At 38.3% G+C, this 22,423-nt stretch overlaps 1 protein-coding gene across 2 annotated transcripts in view; it reads right to left on the minus strand.

Annotated features, from left to right (window-relative positions):
* Positions 1-225: 225 nt before the first annotated feature.
* USP38 (ubiquitin specific peptidase 38) overlaps positions 226-22,423 on the minus strand; it is a 37,338-nt gene continuing 15,140 nt past the window's right edge. The window contains exons 4-10 of one of the 2 annotated variants that reach the window (XM_004708745.3): positions 20,877-20,978; positions 15,997-16,155; positions 13,769-13,962; positions 9,778-9,871; positions 6,818-6,924; positions 3,242-4,604; positions 226-1,437 (exon numbers count right to left, since the gene is read on the minus strand). In XM_004708745.3, the coding sequence (XP_004708802.1) occupies positions 1,276-1,437; positions 3,242-4,604; positions 6,818-6,924; positions 9,778-9,871; positions 13,769-13,962; positions 15,997-16,155; positions 20,877-20,978 (2,181 nt within the window). In that variant the 3' untranslated portion in view covers positions 226-1,275. The remainder of the gene's footprint in view (positions 1,438-3,241; positions 4,605-6,817; positions 6,925-9,777; positions 9,872-13,768; positions 13,963-15,996; positions 16,156-20,876; positions 20,979-22,423) is intronic. The other variant, XM_045295773.1, reaches the window with a different exon arrangement.

Below are 22,423 nucleotides of genomic sequence, written 5' to 3' on the forward strand. Positions count from 1 at the left end.
AGCAATCTTCCGAAGAACACAGTAACCGGAGAGAAGCTGCAATCTTTAGGAAGAAGTATGATCGGGATAACCCCTGACGGCTTTGTGATCAGCCCAGGGGAAAGAGCATGTTTGTAGCTTCCTGACAAAAGAAAATACTGAGTTTCAGATTTTATCCAAAAGTATGACAGAGAGACAATTGCAAAGCATGACAGACAGAAATAAAGAAAAACAAAGGTCCAAATCTAAAATAGGTGATCAATGTTTAATATTCTGAGGATTATTTAACAAAATCAAAAAAAGATGTTTTCATATGACTGGATTCATTTATTCCAAATTCTCCTAAGAGTTAAAAATGAACTGTCATACTTAGTGATTTAGAACCACCAGATTGTACTTCTGGAAAGTTATCATTTTAATGTTAACACACACAAAATTACATCCTAGCATTTTGTTTTTTAAAAATTTCTGCAGCCAAAGATTCCTATTTTTGAATTACAGTACTGCAAGGCACATACAGAACTCACCTCCTTCAAAACACACAAAAGATACTCCCTGAAATAGAATTTTAAAATTCTGAAACAATTAGAAATACTACAAAGTTAGCAATTTTCAGGTAAAAATGTTGCTTCTACATGACCATGCACCTTTCTTAAAATCAATTCAGCACATAAGTATAAATAATCTTTTTTCTTTGACAGTTGTACTTCAGATGCAGATACAGTGATACTGAAGACATCGCTAAACAAAAACCTGAAAAATACGAGATAGCTTGATAAGTGTTATGTCATTGCCTGCATTGGAAACTCTGTCACCTCTACTATTTTCAAGGACTCGAATTTAATAATGGGGTAGACTACACGGGAAATAACGGGTTTCCATTCTTTTTAAAAGAGGACATTTCCTTCCCCTCTAACATGGATTCTTTTATAAAGGATGCTACATGAATTATATTTTTTCATTCAGTAAAACTGAAGATAGGATCATTTAAATGCCTATACCAAATTTAATGCAGCGTAATTAGGGATCAGGTACATATTTTCCTATGAAAATTTTTGGTCAAGCATATCTAACCATAAAAGCAAATGGAATTTTAAGAGGTAGATTTTTTTGTTTTTCCCATGATGCATTTTGTTAATAAATGTATTGTGAAGAAAACAGAAACAACACTGAGTGTGTTTTCTTAAAGTATAAGGGTCTAATGGAAAGAAAAATAAAAAATTTGTTACAGTCTGACATTTTAACAGTCGTAGTATTGGTTGTTTTGTGATCGGTGCATTTTCAATTCTCTCAGGATCAGAATACGAGTCTGCCAACCGTATTAAATCCACCTCCACCCCCTCCACCAGTTGGTCCACAGCTTCCGGGAGGGTCATTGTCATCAAATCCATTGGGCCGAAATGAACAGGAGGCAGATGCAGCTTGTAGAGCCCGGGCTCGAGCATTCAATTCTTGCTCCTAAAATAAAAATAATTCTTATAAAATTAAAATGTTAAATACAATTGGGTAAGAATTACACTTACCTCTTTACAGGGCTTAAATTTTTCCCCCAGTCAGATGATGAGAACTTTTATTAGGAACCAGTTATATTCTTCTGTGTGCCTAGAACATATCAAAACTGAACCCACTGCCTTCCTATTGTTGGTTCCCATTCATAGTGCCCCTATGGAATTTTTGAAATAGCAAATCTTTACAATAGCAACAAGCCTTATTTTTCTTCTATGGAACAGCTGCTGGGTTTAAATTGCTGACCTTGTAGCTAGGAGCCCATTGTGTAACCCACAGCAGCATCAAGGATCCTTTGGAATACGTCATTAATGATCTCAGATTAGAAGGCTAATAAATCAAAAAAGGGCTAGGTGCTGTCAAGTGATTATAACTCATGGCTACTCTGTGCACATGGAGTTATCAAAGGCGGTGACCTGGTACCCACTGGATAGATCTGAATTGCCAATCTTTTGGTGCAGCCAAATGCGTGATTGCTTGCATCACCCAGGGGAGTGAGAGTACTAGGGAGGAGAAATGTGAATAAAAGTCAAATTCATTTAGCAAGATATAAAACTGAATTCTAAAACTCTGGGCCTACAAATTCCTTACTCTCTTTGCCATTGAGTGGATTGTGACCCAGGGTGACCCTAGAAGACCAGGGGAAACTGTCCTTGTGGGCTTCCGAGACTAACGTTTTATGTGAGCAGCTGGTGGTTGGCAACTACTGACCTTGCGGTGCGCAGCCCCCCTCACTGCCATTGTGCCACCTGTGCATGTATGTTTACACTCGAGAGTATGCCAAAGACTCTGGCATATGCCTTTTTAAAAAAAATAAATAATCTTTAACTTAAAAAAAAAGTAAGCATCTATAACTTTCAAGAGCAACAACTCTAAAAGATCTAAAAGCCACTGGTAATAATAATATAACTATTAACTTGTTAGGCATAATTATCTTGCATAATGAAAACAGTACAGTGCCTAACTTTTCAACTAAAAGCTCAGATATTTTATTCTATCTGAGAAGCACATCATAGTATAAAGTGTCTAGTTAGATTTTTAATCAGCCTTCCTTTACAAAGCATTCATTGTTTGTTTGTTTGTTAGGGGGGACTGGAAGGGCACTCTAGCTTACCCTGACCTCTCTCCCTATATTATGGATTCCTTATTTCTCAGGAGCATATACAAAATAATAATCATATGCTTTTATGGCTGAAAGGGACCCTCACATAATAAATCTCATGCAAAATGGCCTACTTAAACAGTATAAACCATTTCCAAATTTTACTCTATGGTTTTTATTTATGAATTACTTTTTCATTACTTTGGTTTTATTATAACTCCCAGGTACTCCAAAGAACAAAACTATGGTTAAATATCCTACTTTTTAGAGTCCTTTATCTAATCCACCTGAATGCCAATAAATAACTCTTCCACCCACCTGCTACATGGGAGATGTGGCTGTCTGCTTCCGTAACCTAACAGCGTTGGAAACTGTGGGGGCAGTTCTACTTTGTCCTACTGGGTCACTATGAGTCAAAAGAAGGGACTTGATGGCAGTGAATGTTTTCACGTTGCATTTACATTAGAAAGTTAGATAATTCAATATTGTTTAAGTGCAGCTCATGTCATATAAAGTCAGACTCAAATTTCAGAATTACTAGTCTCTAAATTCCTAGAAACGTAGATGCTGATTCAAAATTAGAGCACTTATTTAACCACTTGTCAATTGTTTAAATCTTTTCTATGAAAGAGGAAATACATATGCTTAACTTACCTGTAGATATAGTTTATTATCTTTTGTGATAGCATCCATAAGTTCTTTCTGTAGAGGCGGGTCTCCATTTACCCAGAGTCCACTGGATGTATTACTACCACTTAACCCATTAGAGCTGTCCTGTTTTTTATACAAAAGCACATAAGCTGTGTCCTTTGGGAACCTACTTGTAATTTTCTGGACAGACTGAAATGAGGTAAATGTCACTCTGCTATCATTAAATAAAAACCATTCTTTTGACATTTCCTTATTTTTCAGATCTTGTTCAATAAGTGTAGTGGGAACATCTTTCCCCAATAAATGCCCCTGGGAGGATGCCAACGCCAGCGTTTCGGGGTGGTGGTGGTGCATTTGGTATGAAGACTCCGTACCTGTGATGTTTCTTGCATAAGAATAATAATGCCCACTTTCAGAGGAGATCCCAGAATGAACCACCACAGAATTTAGTACATAGGACACTGACTTTGGAAAGCAAGCTTCTTCAGTCCCAGAAGGCTTTAACTTTTTAGCTAGGTTCTCACTAACATCAGTGAAGTCAACATCTATAGACCAACTTTCTGACAATGCAGAAAGAGAAGCAGTTCTTTTAACTGGCAACTCCAAAAGCAGCGGTAGTGAGACATTGTCTAGAATTTTTCTTCTCACATGATACTTCTGATCATATGAAAACCTCAGGAGAGTAAGAATAAGATACTCGGGCTCCTCGGTGATTTGCATAGCTTTCTCAGCATTCTGTAGAGAGGCACAGTTTTCACAATAATACTGGTTGTCACCAGTAAGAACCTCTGGAGCTAAAAAATAATTTAGTAAGTCAGTCACTGAAGGTGTGGTTCCCCCTGGCCTTGGAGATTCCCCTTTATTAACAAAAATCTTGATGGGCTCATTAGGGATAGAAGCGTTTTCAGTACAGGGAAGCTCATCAGGAAGACTGCCCATAACTCCTTCATTCACAACTGGGTCACAGACAATGGCTGCTATGGCTGGATTATAGACTAATGATTCTTCTGACGGATCAGACACACTGGTTTGCATTAGGCCATCGTCTTGTGCTCTAGGTGGTGATGTTGGGTATTGAAAAGGCAGGTTTTCCATAGAAGAGGAAGGACAAAAGGCAAGTGAAAGATCTGTGAAGGCTTCCACTTTGTGTGAGGTACTCTTGCAATTCAAGCAACATATGTGAGTTCGCAGTTTTCCTCCAAACATCTTTTCTATTAGAGTCTTTTCACCATCACTCGTACAAGAGGTCTCTGTCAGTAGAGCTGCCTTACTAGCTACTTCTTGTAAGCAAGTTTCACTATACCCCAGACTTTCAGAAAGCTTCTGTGAGGACTGGACTTTCAAGATCTTCTCTTCTTCATGGAGCCTGCAGACGTAATATATCATTATACAACTATTTCATTTATGTTTAAATCTCATTTCTATTTAAAAATACTGGTGGCTTATGTAAACAGTCAAATTTTTGTTTTCATCAAACATAATACTAAATGAAAAAACCAAAATTTCCTCTTTTTCAATCTAAAGCAGTTTCCCAAAGTGGGTGATACTGCCACCTGGGTAGTGCTGGAAAAATCCAGGTGAGCTACGAAGGCACCCACTGACACTCCATCCTGGGTTATAGGCTAGCAGAGCAGCTTAAGCTGTCATTCGGACTCCATATGGAGTCAGGTAACTGGGGAGGTGAATGCTGTCGGCAACAGAAGCAAGTTTCTGAGTGTGCAATGACCAAGAAGAACTCAAACATAATGGATGTGTGCTGCTTCTGGTAGTGCTTGCTGGTGTTCCATTGCTTGACTACACGGCAGCCTTGGTTTGGAGCATACACTATGCATTTGTAGTCACTACGTAACACGTACCGCTAATCAGGACTTCTGTCTCAATCTCTAAGCTTTCTATCCCATTAATAATTTTCATGTCCACCTGTATTTCTCGTTACTTGTTGCTACCAAGTCAATTCTTAAACTTTCTCCACTCGTGACCCTTTTGTGCCCAAGAAATTGTCAGTGACCCTAGGTATATAGGTAGATACACGAAGTATGCAAATCAAACACGTCTTGTAATGATGTTAATGATTTTGATAGTATGGTGAAACACAATATTTAATTCTGGTGATATTTTTTTTTCTCGGCTACAAGTGCACATTGTATGTTCAGGACTAAGGATGCCGTGAAGCCGTGGGACGTAGCATGGGCAAGTGCAGCGAGAAACACCTTACTCATTATGAGCTGGATTCTGAATTACTTTTTGGTCATTGTACATTCAGAAACCTTTTAGTGTCCCCCAGTGTTCTTTGACCTCCACACAAACCAGCTCAAGGAGCTCTGGATTCAGCAGGAAGTTTTAATTGCAGGGAGGCACTGAGTAATCCACCCCCCACCCCCCCCTGAAAAGGGGGCAGTAGTAAGCCAAATAAGTTGGGGAATCTATGAAGAGGAAAAGTGAATAATTCAAGACTGTAGATTAGAAAAGAAGTTTGAAAGCCACTCTAGTTGTGTGCTCTCATTATTTGCTCTTCATGCAGCTACTTGATAGCACTTATAAGTAGGAGATACGTTTATAATCCGCTTTACTCATCTTTGGCTACCTGGCATCTCACAGACAGCCTGGAACAAAGGCACTCAATGCAGCCGTACCTGAGTGAAAGGACAGCGCGGCAGGATTGAGTGCAGCGAATGTTACAATCACTCATCTATCAGAAGGAAGCAATGATGGAGATAAATAATAGGTTTTATTAATGAAGGCTAAGGTGACACCCTAGAGCCCAGGCGGAGGTAGTGTTAGACTGCGAGCCACAAGGTTAGTGGTTCAATCTACAGCCACTCCGCAGCGGAAAGATGAATCGATCTGCTCTGTACAGCTTTCAAGCCTGGGAAACAGCACCCGGGCCACTGAGTGGGAGTCGACCTGATGGCAGCAGGTTTCGAAGGAGCTGGCAAAATGTACGGCACATGTCTGCTTCCTGACTGGCCAACAGCAGCAGCGTTTGTTCTTGTTCTTCGATGTATCACTTTATACCTTGAAAACTAACATTAAAGAACCCAAGAGCTTCTGTCTACATGGGTTATATGTATTAAGATTTATGATATTTGAAAACGAAACATTTTAAAGTATGTATGAATATATTTTCAAACAATAAACCCATTATATGTTAGTAAAAACAGGTGCAAGATATGAAACAAATTCAGCAAGAAAAGTAACACTGTTTTGGCAGATATTTTTAAATATCTGGCTTAACTGAAGACAACTGGATCTCCCTATGTCTGCATTCAATTTATTAAGATATCTTTTTTAGATGAGTTATGTAGTAGGAAAAGGAAGACCTCACAGATTTTCTGAAAGCATTCAGAAAACCCCAAGGTTCTTGCATCACATTTTTTACAATAGCTGGTATAAAGTAAGAAAATTTAAACAAAATCAAGTTGAAACAAAAATAAACTTTAAAAATAGCAGAAGTACAAGGTATTTTATAGATTAACACTGAAATATTTTTAAAGGAAAATATTTTTAAAGGAATATTATTTTAAATTTAGGTGCTTTTGTAAAAAGGCACAAAATTGTACTTTTGAAAACCCTTCTGACCTGTCTAGTAGGAACCTGAGGTATTCCGAACAGTCTTGCTGTGATCGAGCAGTAAACCATGGAGGTCTGGAAGCCTCAAAGAATATCCGAGGTGCATACGCTTCCCTCTTTGATAACAGGAGAGAAAATAAGAGAAACTGATTCTAATGCCATGCACTTAATAAAAGAAATCTTAATATATACAATGTTTAAAAAAGATTACTTAAAATTACAATTTTCCCCCACACATATGAACATAGAGGTACTCAGGCACTTAGATGCAGTTCAAATGATCAGTAGTATTATTTTCCCCTCTTATTGCAGTTCAAATTATTGAAATAAATTTAGGCAATTGTTAGTTATCATTTTTAACACTGCAGATGAGAATTGAGAAGTAAAGCAGCTATATGACAGGCTGAAGGCCACACAAATAACTTAGTAGCCAAGAGAACCGTAAGAGCACTCACGAGTTCTGTGGGCAGAGTGCACGAGGCACTGGGCTGTGAACTGAAAGGTTGGTGGTTCTTCAAACCTACTAATCTTACTCGGTGACAAGTGCCATAAATATTTACAGTCTTAGACACCTAAGGATCAGTTTTGCTCTGTCCGAGAGGGTCACTGTGGGAAAGAACTGATTTGATGGCAGGTTTAAAAAAAAATTTTTTTTTACATTAATCTTTCTCTTAATGTAGTACTTTTAGCACTGACAACCATGTGTTTGGGTACTAAATATTTTGGGAAAACCAAATACAAAAAAAGATATGTAAAGGATTATATACTGGAACTAGTAATACGGGGAATATTCTTCTAGAGCCACATATCTGTGTTTGAAAGCTCCATTCTGTGGCCTTTAACCTAGGTTCTGTCAAGACGCCGCTTTGGAGCTTTCTCCCCGAGTCCTGAGGAGCTATATTTGCCCTAGTTTTCTACCCCAAAGCCTTGGTTATTTTTGTCTAAGATGACTGATAATTCACGGGCAAGCTGTGTACGACTTTGTTTTTGTTTGCCTAGCCCAGAGCTGAAGCTTGCCCTGTGACTGGTATGTGCCTTGCAGCCTGTGGAAACGAGGTGCAGACAGCCTCCTACATAAATGAAGTGTCTGTGGCCTACTGGGAGTGGGGTGGGTGGGATGGTCAGTTCAGGCCTTGAAATTAGAAAGGAGTTTGTATATTTAAGAAGCCAACCCCAGAAAGGTTTTTTAGAGACAGAAAGAAGTAGGAAGGAAGACGAAAGAAGCAGTAGAAAAACGAGAAGGCATGGAACCTCGTAAAAGTGCCTGGCACATACACAGAGGAAGTTCTGGCCCAAGGGGCCCAGGGGCAGAGCTGGGGGTGACAGCCCAGCTGTCCACAAAGAACTGAGAAACCTGCCCTGCACTGAAAAAGGGGGCTTTCTGTCTACACGCTTCCTGATTCTCATTCCAACTTAGAGCCTAGTGACCCTAATGCTGAGTTGTGGTATGTTCCAAGCCAACCACTTTAAATGCATCCAAGCACATGTGTGAGCTCTGTGTGGCTACTGTACTGGATCCCCGAATGCGGAAAAGAGATGGAGTGTGCTCAGGAGAGGTGGCTGGCGTCATAAATGGCAAGAAGGGTTGCGAGTGGAGGCACGTCTGACCTTAATCTCACAGGGTTCAGCCTCAGGCTGATCTCGAGTCTGAGTTAGACAGGTGCTGCTGCCGCCACCACCACTCTTTTTACATGTTAGGTAATGCTCTCTGTGACAAGGCACACACGTGCCACAAATGTTCAAAATGCAAGCATCCCTTGCTGTTTAAAAAAAAATGAGGAGAGGCGGCAGAATTTAGCAGTCTCAGGTTAAATCCTAGATGGCACCATAACAAAATATACTGAAAAGGCATCTGAAAAGATGATATAACTTGGAAATTTAGAATTCTGATATTTTTCAACAGTGTGACATAACAATACTCAGGTTAAGATAAATTTCACCCATATGAAGGGTCATTTGTAGAATTTTAGGGCATTTGACATACTGGTTGAGCAGTCATTCAGATTCGTATCTTAATCCTGCTAATTGTCTATGAAATAATATAACCTCAGTTTATTCATCTGTAAAATGGGGTTGCTTATTAATTGTAGATTGGCTGCTAGAGTCAAAAGAAAATACATACACGTAGGTTTTCACTGCTTTTTAAGCGCTTGCTTTATGCCACCTTGCTTTACAAAAGGCCCGCATTCGTCTTTGCAGCCAAGGAAACCTGAGGGCCCTAGTGGCGTCGTGGTTCTGTGTTGGCTATGATCAGCACGAAACCCGTAGAGGGTTTCCACTTTTGTGAGGGGGAAAAAAAAAAAAGCAAAACTAGCACCCAGTGTTGGTTTCGCAGTCAACAATGAAAGAGGCAGCGCACACCTGGAGCAGGGAGAGTGACACTGCTAGGCTCCTTCCCTGGGAACTACACTGGGTATCTTAGCATCAAACCGCTGAACTGTGCCTGTGAGTCAACATGTGGGTGCTACTTAGGTCTTCTGAGTAGGGATTGGTTGGTCATTTTGGGGGGCTGGGAATGCTCAGTTTTTTCCTTATCAGTGAAAAGGCTCACACCCATCAGTCACTGTGAGTGAGAGATGAGACTACCAGCCTCAGAAAACCGACGGAGCAGTTGTACTCTGCCCTCTAGGGTTCTCATGATCAGAATCAACTCGATGGCAGTGGATTTTAAACGATTCAATAGATTGAGAAATAGGTATCTTTGTGCAGAAGCTTATGTACTGTACAGAAACTCATTTTTGTCTGCAATGACTAGAATAATGGGACAGCATAATGTATATTCATCTGTAAGAAAGGGCAGAGAGAAAAAACAAAAAAACAGATCATAGCTTGATAACTGAAGTCTCTCTTTTGCATCGGTAGGTTGCTTTAACATCAGTATAAAGGTTCACCAACTTTGGCATAAGTGTTAAAGAGTATTATTTATCTACTGTTTAAAGTGCACACAACACACACACTCGTGCACTCACCTGTGTATGAGCCAGAAAGGCAAAAAGATGCTGTAGTTTTTTCATTAATGAATTGCACCCATTTAGATTCAAAGATAACACTTGCCTCCTGAACCTGAAAGATCATAAAATATAATGATTTATGTATTCAAGTACACAATTTTTTAAAACCGAGAAATAAAGGTTAAAAAGAAGTTAGTTCACGAGTTTATCCTCAATGTAAAACACCACTTACCTGACAGCACTTTATTTAGACAAGTTATCTATTTCAAATGAAGAAAGAGGAGAATGACAATAAATGCATGCTTACAGTACTGGTCTGTGTATTGTATTCCTGTTTTTCTGGGCTAACATGCATATATGATCAGATGGTGATCAAATAAACCCAATAAAATGTATACTCTTTCCCCCTCTTAATCCCTCTGCTGTTATAACTAAGAAAGATGTCCATGGATGGAAATATGCACTCTACTGAGAGTATAGTAAAATAAGCAACATGCTCTATAAAATATGATGCTGATTCTACTATGTTGCAAATATTGAATTATCAACTGTTATCCACTCATGCTTTAAGAAGGCAGAGATTAATATATACTAGAAAAATTCCATAAACAATGAAGATGTTTAAGCTATAATCCAATTAACGTCTAATTTGCACATCAAGTATAAATGCTGTCCTGCTATGTAAATATGTACCCATAGGAATAGATCATTTATACATTGTAATGAGAAACAGTTTATACTTTTTCAAAATAATTTGTGTGTGGATTTGAAAAGGCATTATATTGCCTTGGATGTCAAGCACAGAACACTTGCCCTAGAGCAGTGGTTCTCAACCTGTGGGTTACAACCCTTTTGGGAGTCGATTGACCCTTTCACAGGGGTCACCCGATTCATAACAGTAGCAAAATTACAGTTATGAAGTAGCAATGAAAATAATTTTATGGTTGGGGGGGCCACCACAACATGAAGAACTGTATTAAAGGTCATGGCATTAGGAAGGTTGAGAACCACTGCCCTAGAACAATCAGCTCTTACTTATTGCTCCCCTAGGAGAAACTGGTGAAACGAAAAGGAAATGAGTCTTAGAAAACAAGGGTCGAATATTTCATAGGTCTTGCCTTTTACTCAATTTTACTGCTCCATTTATAGCCAGAGAACCAACCAACCGAACAAACAAAAAAACCCACCCCACTCCCATTGAGTCAATTCTGACTCCTATAGGGTTGTTGGAACTGTAAATCTTTATGGTAGCTGCCAGACTCATCTTTCTCAGGCCAAGCAGCTGATGTGTTTGAACTGCTGACCTTGCAATTTATAGCTCCAAATTCAGCTCACCCATCATGTGTGTACCCAATGTTTTCCAAAGTAGAATTTTCCAAAATATGCCCAACAGTGACATATTTTCAGTGGTATGAATATCATTATCAGAAAGTGTGTGTGATGATTTTCTTGCTGTTACTACACATTTGTAACAAAAATGCTCATTCTTAACTCAATGGAGGCTTTAGATGTCAGTGTCTTTCAGTTAAACAATCTCCTTCTCTCTTTATGAGTACTTCTGGTTCACAGAGTAAGAAAAAAGTAACTCAGTCAAACCTACTACCATGCAATGGATTCTGACAGTGACCCATAAAGCAGGGCTGGGGAACATCCAGCCTGTGAGCCATAGAAGGCCTTTGACATCATTAATACCAGCTAACATCACAGATCTCACCAGAAAGCAGCAGTGCTAGCTATCACAATAGGTGTGAGTTAATGAAATGTTTGACCAGTATGGCCTGTGAATGACATTATAAATACCCAAATTGCCCCTGATGGAAAATCAGGGACCACTCACTGTGAGACCTGAGTCTACATGCAGCAGTACATTCATGAGCACATACTTCCTTCATTAACCTGACTTATCAAAGTGATAAAGAGATAGCTGAATGAAGTGCTAGCAGTAATTACCAAGCAACTCTTCAACTGCTTTCATATTTGCATGGAAGATAAAATATGCTACCATCAAAACATACTACAAAGTTCAAATGAATTGAAAAGAGAAAAACGAATCCATAAAATACAGTTAGAGCACTAGGTATCCATTTGGATCAAATGGAAGTAGATACTACTTTACATCTCAAAAATGCCACATAGCAGTGAAGAGCTAAATATAAAATAACTGAGGTATTCCAAAGAAAAAAGAATCTGAACAAAGCATCTACAAAACTGAAAGAAAATATCCAACAACAAATTATCTCCTAAAAAAAAGTGACCCCATAGGGTAGGGTAGAACTACCCCTGTGGGCTTCAGAGACTAACTTTTTATGGGAATAGAAAGCAAGCCATGTTTTTCTCCTGTTATTATCCTCTAAGTATATATAAATCAACATTAAAAAGAAAAAGGCCCAAGAGAGTCACCCAGGAAAGAAGCGATGATTCGGGGGAGAATGCTCCGTAGTAGCCAACAATAAGCAAATTTACAGAACATTTTAAGCCAGTTAAGACAAATAGTTGTCCCCTCCCATCTCCATTAGAACAAAATTTAAGATGGCTTTTATCAAGTGCTACTAAAGGTATGGGGCGGCTATAGGTACTACCATACATTAGTGAGTTCATGGTGCTATACCCTTCTGGAGAGAAATCTGACATACCCTATTCAAAGAATGAAGGTGCCCTGGTCAAAATTATCAAAAGGTCAACAGTTCAAAGCCATCCAGCAGCAACTCTGTGAAAGAAAGACCTGTCGATCTGCTTCCATAAAAATTAATTAGCCTAGAAACCCTGATCGGCAGTGTGCAATAGGGTCGCTTGGAGTCAGAGTCAACTCGGTGGTACACAACAGCATTCAAACAAGGTTCCATATCTGCACATGTGCAAATACGTTAATTATGGCACATGCATCTACTCAGAATGATGTAGTTTTGTATTGCTCTATAATGTTGAAATATTTTCAACACAAATTAATAGATGATAAAATCAAGTAGGGGGAGAAGAGTATGTAAATCCTCTACAAGTATTTAAGAAAACTAATGGAGTTGTTTTCTGAACTACATATAAGTGTACATCTGCAGGGGGAAAAAGGTCAGGAAGCAAGTACATAAACTATTAATAAGTTACCTGTCAGAAAGGGAGCTTTCAATTTGTACTCTATACACTTCCAGACTTAATTTTTTTAAAACCACGAAGAATGAATACATTGCATCATAGGTAATAAAATATGCTAAGGTATGGCATTATCTAATTAACATATGTGTTGCCATAATTTCCATAAAATATTTCTACATAGAAATGTTATTCTTAAAACATTTATTTTGAAAGAACTAGAAAGTGGTAGAAATGTTACCTTGTAATACACAACAAATTAAATATAGACATACTGCATCTACTTAGTATTGGACTCGCTGGGTGGTGCAAATGGTCATGTGATCAACTGCTTGGTTGGAAGCTCAAGTCCACCCAGAAGCACCTGGGAAGAAAGGCCTGGTGATCTATTTCTGAAGATCCTATGGCGCACAGTTCTAACAGTTCTACTTTGATACAACATGCGTTAGAATCAATTTGGATGGCTGCAGGGTGAGGGTTAGGGGGAGGTAGTAAAATATCTACAAGTAACAAAACTAAAAACATTAACACCACAAAAAGATTTATAAGTTACATATTTATTAAATAAACATATCTAATTGGATAATAATTTAAGCTTCTACGGAATAACTTCAAGTTTTGTAACAGTCTGAACAACCTTCTTCCATTGCTAAGAAAGATCAGGTGTGAGTAATTAAAAAGACAGTGGCAGTCTATATGTATTGAACAACAGAAATAATAAAATAATAAGGTAGAATTTAGAAAAATTAACCTTTTAATAGTTTCTGAGCACTGAAAGCAGTTTGTTTCCTGAAGTTGTCAATTTATGGAAATATGAACTTTTATTATTTAGAAGGAAAAATGTACAAAAGATTCACCGTCTTACATCTAATTAGCACTTATCAATTTCTATATTTACAACAAAAAGATTTAAGTTTAAACTTACTCTGTGGCCATAAACAATGCTTGTATAACACTGTTCATGTAACATGTATTTCCTAGGTTAATCAGACCAGTTTTCCCAGTTTCAGATTTTCCAGAAAGTCTAGACAAACAAGATGCCAAAGAATTGGATTGAGAAGTCCAGGCACTTTGACTGAGAATCAACTTAATCTTCTCTTCACTGGGCTTAGGAAAATCCTATGGAGAATAGAGAAAAAACAGATTTAGAAGTAGAAATATTTTTGTTTAAATCAAGATCATAAGGAAGATTTTTCCACTAACATTTAAGCTTTCTCACTTAGTTTTCAAATTATTGACAGGCCTTGGCCAGTAATCAAAAATCAAATTATACTACAGGGCAAAATTAAATGTCTCCTAAAAAGTCTCTTCAGTTGAAAAATACTTCTTAAGAACCAGAAATTCAGGGAAAGATATGACAAAATAATAATTTATAAATTATCAAGGGCTCAGGAGGAGGAGGGAGTGGGGAGGGATGGGAAAAAATGAGGACTTGATGCCAGGGGCTTAAGTGGAGAGCAAATGTTTTGAGAATGACGAGGGCAATGAATGTACAAATGTGCTTTACACAATTGATGTATGTGTGGATTGTGATAAGAGTCGTATGAGCCCCTAATAAAACGATTAAAAAAAAAAAAGACTTACAGTCTCAAAAACCCACAAGAGCAGTTATACCCAAGCCTGTTGGGTCGCTATGAGTTGGAATCGATTTGATGGCAGCAAATTTGTGCTTTGTTGGTTTGTTTTTGTACATAGAATCAAGTTGCTCAAATAAAAGTAGGTATTAAATGAAAAAAAAAAAAGAACCAGAAATTTAAATCACATTTTATTTATCTTACATTCCCTGTCAGCAGGAAAGTTTATAAAACTTTTGAGATATGGGAGCATATCAAGTGCGATTTTAAGACAGCAGAATGATGATTCAAGGTACCACACCATCAACTAAGCACAATAATTTGCTTCAAAACTTGATCAGAATAAGATGTTTACTTTTCATTTGCTACTAATGTTTTGTGAGTATTACCCTCACAATTGCAAGGCCCACGGTGATTAGAAGATCAAAAATGAAAGCATCTGAACGCAATGACTTCTGATTTTAGAAATAAAATCGGTCTTGTGTTAATCATACAGAAAATGACAAGACACTGAACTCCAAAATGGTAATCATCGAACAGCAGCAATAACCGTCATCTAAAGACACAGTGACAATTAATGCATCTCCCTCCAAAGCCCTGGCTACAGAGATTCACTTCTGGATTGTGAAGAACGTCACACTGGTGGTGACAGTAATTACTGAACAGTCCACAGTAAAATAGAATAAAAACTAAATTTTCTGAAATCCCTGGTGGTGTAGTGGTTATATGTTGGGCTGCAATCTGCATGTTCAGCAGTTCAAAACCACCAGCAGCTCTGTGGGAAAAGATTGGGCTTTCTACTCTTGTAAACAATCTCAAAACTCACAGGGGTCGTTATGAGTCAGCAATGACTCGATGGCAGTGAGGTTGGTTTGGAAGGTGTAGTTGAGAAGTTCTGGTGCCATAGTGGTTATGCTTTGGGCTGCTAATAGGAAGGTCTGAAGTTCAAATCCAACAGCTGCCCCTTGGGAGAAAAGACCAGACTTTTTATTCCAGTACAGGGTCAACAGTCTTGGCAACTCGCAGGGGCAATTCTACCCTGTCCTACAGGGTCACTGGGAGTTGGCATCAACTTGGTGGCCATGATGAGAAGGCATGATTGACGTATTCATAGCCATCAAGGTCGTGCTGACTCACTGCAAGCCTGTATCACATATTCTAACACTCCTGAGACTGGGTTACAACTGATGTATGAATTCACTTAATGTATCATCTTTAAAACACCTATTATAAATTCAAACATAACCTTATTAGTGTGGAATTGAGTAGTTATGAATTCAAAGTTACAACAGCAAATAAGAGACTAGCTCTAAATATTAATGAAACCTTATTGCAATTCTATTTTTCAAACAAAAGCATATTACCATAAAGTAGTTAAAGTATATACTAGAGTATAAGCTAACCTGAATATCAGCCGAGGCACCTAATTTTACCACAAAAACTGGATTAGAAATGTGCTGAAAAACTCAGTTTATACACGAGTATATATGGTAACTCAATAGCTGTAACTGGAATGTTTCACAATATTCATTTTCACATCACAGTCTACAGTACCATCCCATTTATGTGCCCAGCATACCTTGATTGCCTCCAGAACAGGTTCATATAGATCTGGGAATCCAGAATAATGATACATCATACAGTGTATCAACTCTGTTAACTGCACTAAGAAGGCTGTACTGGAAAGCAGACTTTCACTTTTGAAAGAGTGAACCAAATGAACTACATGAGGAACAATCTGAAGAGACAAAAAAAAAAGAAAACAAAAACCCAAAGATTTCTTAATTTTTACAAATTGGTAACTCTTCTAACCTAAAAATGGAGTGCAAATGTTATACAATAGCAAATAATTTCTGTATGTTTAGTCACGAACATTTCCTTATACTCCATGTAAAATATACACCAAGGTGCAAAATGGCAACCTCAGTTACTGTCTGCTGTTCTAAAAAAGTACTTTACGTGGAACATGGGCTGGAAACAAACTTTACAAAGACACACCTAGAATGAGGTGAAGAGCTCCATCGGGGGTGGATTTAAAATCTCTCACTCGGAAGAACTGTACTTGAACATACTCGGCACATTAGTCTCATTCAGAAAGCCTTGGAAATGTCACATGGCTAAAAGTGCAGCGCAGACAACCAGATTATCTTTCTGTTAGGTAAGCAGAGAGGTCTTGTGCTTTATGCTAGAGCACCTGCCTTTCCCAAACACTCCTACGCTCTACCCCAACGGTGATGGTTCTACGAATAAAAGGAGTCAGAAACACCTATTATTTTCAGGAAAATGAAGCTGGAAATAAAAGGGAACTCTAAAACATTCATTACCTAATAGAAAGCTGTTAGTAATGATAAGCAGCATAACACTGTTCTTTCATTGTAAAATTATTAGACTAAAAAATCACCAATATGGAGTTGATCATACAAGAAGGGAAGTTAAAAGAATTGCTACAAAATCATATAAACCTTTATTTAAAATATATAAAGACAAATAATATATAGATATATAAAAACGTGAAGCAATTGTTTCTCAACATGTCCTCAGATTACCTTCTATACACTTCTGAAGGAAGGCAGTTTTCTTTCTCTAAAGGTTCCCTAAAGAATTGTGTGATCTTCGATCTGTCAAAATGTTATGATTGGCAACCCTGAGATAATCATGTCTTCTTAAATCAGTGGTTCTCAACCTGTGGGTCGTGATTCCTTGGGGGGAGGGGGGGTGTCGAACGACCCTTTCACGGGGGTCGCCTGATTCATAACAGTAGCAAACTTACAGTTATGAGTAGCAACGAAAATAACTAGGAAGGTTGAGAACCACTGTTTTAAATGCTCTTTTGGGTTTGAGGAACAAAAAGAATTTCAGAGTCAAGAGCAGGGCTGTGGGGTGGGTGGGGTAAGGTTTTGAGGTTTCCCATTGAAATGGTTGTTGGACAGTCCTTGCTATCCTTGAGGAATGATCAGGTAGTACCTTGTCTTGATGGGAAACAATTCCTTGGCCCAGCTTTCTCTGCTCTTTTCTCACCAATGCAGTTTTCAGTTTTCTTAAAACTTCTTAAACCCCTATGATCACCCTAGATCCTTTTGAGGAAATTTATCACGGATAACCCCTTAGGAATCCCCTGTTTTACCCCCCGCCAAAATAGTCCTGATAGCCCTCAGAGCTGACCTCCTTGCTTTGAATTGAACCAGCCTGGAGATCCCGAGAAGCCACTGTTTTGATGGTATGGATTGTGACAGAGTTGTATACGAGCCCCCAATAAAACGATTAAAAAAAAAAAAAGATGCTGATCCATGTGAGATCCCAGCTTCAAAAGCTGTGGCACCAATTATAATTCTATGGTCTTCTTCGACCAGTTTCTGGACGTCAACCAGTTTCTTCATTCCCTGAGGTTGACAGTCTTCCATCTCTTGGCTCATATCTGAGGTCCTCTTGACCCTCCTTAAAATGCTAGGACACATAAAAATCTTTGTTGGTTTCTTTTCTTCTACCGTGGGGCTGCATTCCTACAAACTTGCTGCAAAGCTTCAGTGTTTGGAAAGCTATTCTCTTGAGCTGTGTTAAGAATCTGCTATTAGATATGGCCTCAAGCTCGTTTCTTTCCAGGGCACAGAGTATCTTTTCCGTTTTGGGGAAGCATGCAGTTAAGACTAAGACAAGTGTACCACAGAAAGAAAGACATTTTCTACAGCTATCCACAAATTGCAAAGACACGCTTAAACATGTTGTGTTTGGATTAAGTCTGTGGTGTATATATGAACTAAAACCTAGCAGCTATACTTTTTGACTTATCCTCATATATAAAAGGTATTTATGAAATGAAACATTCTATTTTACAAAAATGGCTCATTCTATTAACACTAGCTGTGCAATATTTATTGTGACTTCTTGCTAATTATAGTCTGATACTACATATTTATACTTATGGTAATAGGAAAGGCAACTGATTATGATCGATTTGTAAACTACTTTTTGGATGCTACCTTATGGTAAAAGAGCCCTGGTGGCAGAATGGGTTGTGTGTGAGGTTGCTGACTAGCTGCTCCATGGGAAAAAAGATGAGGCTTTCTACTCACATAAATTTAGAGTGACAATCCTGGAAACCCACAAGGGCAGTTCTGCCCTGTCCTTTTGGGTCACAATAAATTGAACTCAATTTGATGGCAGAGTATGAATTTAGGGCAAAAGCAAAGTTATAACTCAATGGTTACATTATCTAATAGCAATTATATGGGCAATTATTGTGAGATCTCAATCAACTTATTTCCTTCTCCCTAAGAAGAGTCTATTTCAAACTAATGCTGCTAATCCCATTCTGTTCTTTCTATATTTACCCTAATGCTTGGGATCTTACATAGCATTTATGTTTTGGCTTTTGCTCTTTCTTTAACCAAGGTGTTGACTTGACCATAGAACTCCCAGTTCCTAGTGAGTGCATTCTACTTGTCCCATCCTTACATTTCTAAGCAAATCTGAATTATATTTCTGTTCCACAAAACCAAATCTACCAGGTACTCTTTTTAGGGAAAATAATCTAAAATACAAATTACTTTTCCTCTACTGAGGTATGAGAAAGAGTTGGAGGGAAAAATAAAGATGAAATATTTTTTAAAAAATAGCTATTTACTTTACAAAGCTAAAACTTCCAAAGGCTTTCCTTGTATAGATTTTCATCTTTGTGGTCATGTTATATGATTATCTCCTACCACACTCTAACGGTCAATATCATCACTGATAAAGAAAAAAGATTAAACTCTTTAAATCATACAGATCCACTTCCAAGCAGCCTTCTTACCTTCTCAATGCCTGAAAATTGATTTTTTTAAATGAGCAAATCTAAAATGTTTCCATAGGTTATTAGTATCAGTACTAGTGATTACTAAGTATCAGTGATTTAATTTGTTAACTTTTGAAGAAGTGGCTATGATTTAATTAGAAACTTTGACCTTTATCTTTCTTTTCTGTAGGTTCAGTTTAATTTTTTTCCCTTCCAACATCTATTGAATATTCATGGTACCCCCCCCACTATCATGATCCCAATTCTACCTTACAAATCCAGCTAGACCAGAGTATGTACACTGGTACAGATCAAAGCTGGAAACACAAAGACTCCAGGACAGATAAACCCCTCAGGACCAATAATGAGAATAGAGATAGCAGGAGGGTAAGGGGGAGGTGGGGGAGAAAGGGGGAACCGATCACAATGATCTACATATAACCCCCTCCCTAGGGGACGGACAACAGAAAAGTGGGTAAAGGGAGGCATCAGACAGTGTAAGACATGACAAAATAATCATAATTTATAAATTATCAAGGGTTTGCAATGGAGGGCATGTGGGGAAAATAAATGAGGAGCTGATACCCAGGGCTCAAGTAGAAAGAAAATGTTTGGGGAATGATGATGGCAACAAATGTACAAATGTGCTTGACACAATGGATGTATGTATGGATTGTGATAAGAGTTGTAAGAGCCCCAATAAAATGATTTAAAAAAATATTCATGCTAATGATTTCAGGTTATTGCTCATACATGGCAATCTTTTTGCTGAGTTATTTGGAGTTACAAGTCATTTAACTACTAGCTGTTCTATCACTAGATGCTCAAGTTATGTTCAGTTTAGTAGGTCAGGATACTAAACTGTTTTTAATCACATGTTGTTTTTATGCTTTAAGCCAAATTACAATTTCAGTTCCAAATTTAACTGTTTATTAAATAAATGATTTCAATCTTATTTACTGAGCCAAGTATTTTCAAGTAAACCATGATACTTCAACTACTTATTTCAAGAAAAATAAAAAAGCAAAACATGGCAGAGAAATATCTTTCATTCTTTAAACAGCTGTGAGCAAAGATCCAGGTGTATAGACTAAGTGGCTTATAAGATGACGAATGGCCTCATTGTGAAGATCAATTAAAAGGAGACCAGATGGGTAAGTCACATTAGCCTATCTCCTTTCTAGACATTCTGAACGTAAAAGTCATTATTCCCAAATGGCTTCTATATGATGGTGACTGAAGCTGGGAACAAATAGTTGATGCTTTTTCAATGATTTTGCTTGATTAGTTCAAATCTGACTTTTATTCTGAAAAATTTTAATTTATTTGTGTTTTATTTTTGATGGGACTAAATGCCTAACTCAGATGAATGATGCTTTTTGTCCTTCCTTTTGCATTGTGACGTGTGCAACAGACCCCTCAAGGCCATTTCACAGGGAGTAGATCTCAATGGTGGGTAGTGCTCGAAGGAGGGGCAAGTGTGGTGAGACACTAGAAAGATGAAAATATAAGCCCGCCATAGAGAAATCCCATGATTTTAATTTTCTAAGAAATTATAAAGCTACTTGAAAAGATAAGAAAAAAAGATAAGAAAAACCTATCGTCTTTTTCACTATCAACATGACTCCTTATTAAAATACACTTTAAAAAAGGCTTTTACACTGTAGACTGTTGGTGTGGTGACTCACCATATGGAAAGCCTCCGGGGAATGCTGGAAACTGAGCAGCATGTGGGAAAGAACTACAAGAGCACCAGGTCTCACAACAGGGAACCAGAGTCGATTGAACACCTTCAAGAGGAGACAAGACACTCATTTTAGAATGTACTCAGCAATCAGGAACCCAGTCAGTGGTTCTCTTCCTAGGAAAATTATTTATGTGACTGTCCCCACTTACGGTAAAGTTTTCTTCTAGCGTGCTACTACACTTTGGAGGATGGAGAGTTAGGCAGCGACCACGAGGAATCTAATAGTCTAGCCAACCTTTAAAAGTTGCTTATCAACTGAAAACCTGTCCAACCATGCCTCTAATGTGTTCACTTTTCACTGAACTGACTCATCAATACTTACTGAACATCTACAGTGGCTGGACACTCCTGTAGGTCCTGGGACAACAGCAGTGGGCTAAACCAGGGGTCCTCAAACTGCGGCCCGCAGAGGACGTTTATCCCGGCCCGCCGGGTGTGATTGCCCCGTTTTCTTACTTCAAAATAAGACATGTGCAGTGTGCATAGGAATTTGTTCATAGTTTCTTTTTTAAACTATAGTCCGGCCCTCCAACGGGTCTGAGGGACAGTGAACTGGCCCCCTGTTTAAAAAGTTTGAGGACCCCTGGGCTAAACACTTACAAATCTCTACTCTCACAAGAACTATCTTGTAGAGGGTGAGTAAAGACAATAAAAATCTGTACATAAGTACAAAGCAGGATCTGATACACAGGGCCTGCTAGGTGGGTAGAGTCTGTTTGAAATAGCTGTGCAATCAGAGAAGGTGCTCTGGGCCACATCATCCAGGTTCTTGAGTGCTACTTGTCGGGGACCAACAAGGCAGAAGCAGAAAACCTATTTTGGGATCAGTGAAGTTAAGATATAACGATAACTCTGGATGAGGAGAATCGTCTTGCAGTGGTGAAATCTTGGACATATTCTTAACAACTGAGTCAACAGGAAGTATTGACTATGAACTGAACACGAATGAAAAGTGGCAGGGATGTCTCTGAAGGTTTTGGTTTGAGCAAGTGGAAATGATGTTATTAGTCATTTATTAAGATGGGGAAGACCAAGTCAGGGATGAAATTAAATCAGGGATTACATTTTAGATACACTGAATATGTGATTCAAGCTGTGTAAACCTCGAGTACAGGCAGTTGAGGAACTCTGGGGGCACGGTGATGAAGTGCTTGCTGATATGTTCCGTTGAGCAATTTGAGCCCACCAGCTGTTCTGCAGAACGATGTGGCAGTCTGCTTCCATAGGGATTTATAACTTTCGAAAACCTATTGGGCAATTCTACTCTGTGCTCCAGGGTTGCTATGAGTCAGCGTTAATTTCATGACTTCCATTTTTGTTTTTGTTTTGAAAGGCAGTTAGAAATGTGAGTCTGGAGTTCAAGGAAAAATAATGGATTACAAATATAAATCTGATGATTAAAAAAAAAATAGGTCGCAGGGAGGAGACGAACCAGTCAGAGTGCAGTGTAGCAATGATGAAACATAAAACTTTCCTCTAGTTCCTAAA

The sequence above is a fragment of the Echinops telfairi genome, unplaced genomic scaffold, assembly GCF_000313985.2.
Source record: "Echinops telfairi isolate 266 unplaced genomic scaffold, ASM31398v2 ScPeMD7_5868;HRSCAF=6743_0, whole genome shotgun sequence".
Classification (NCBI taxonomy): Eukaryota; Metazoa; Chordata; class Mammalia; order Afrosoricida; family Tenrecidae; genus Echinops; species Echinops telfairi.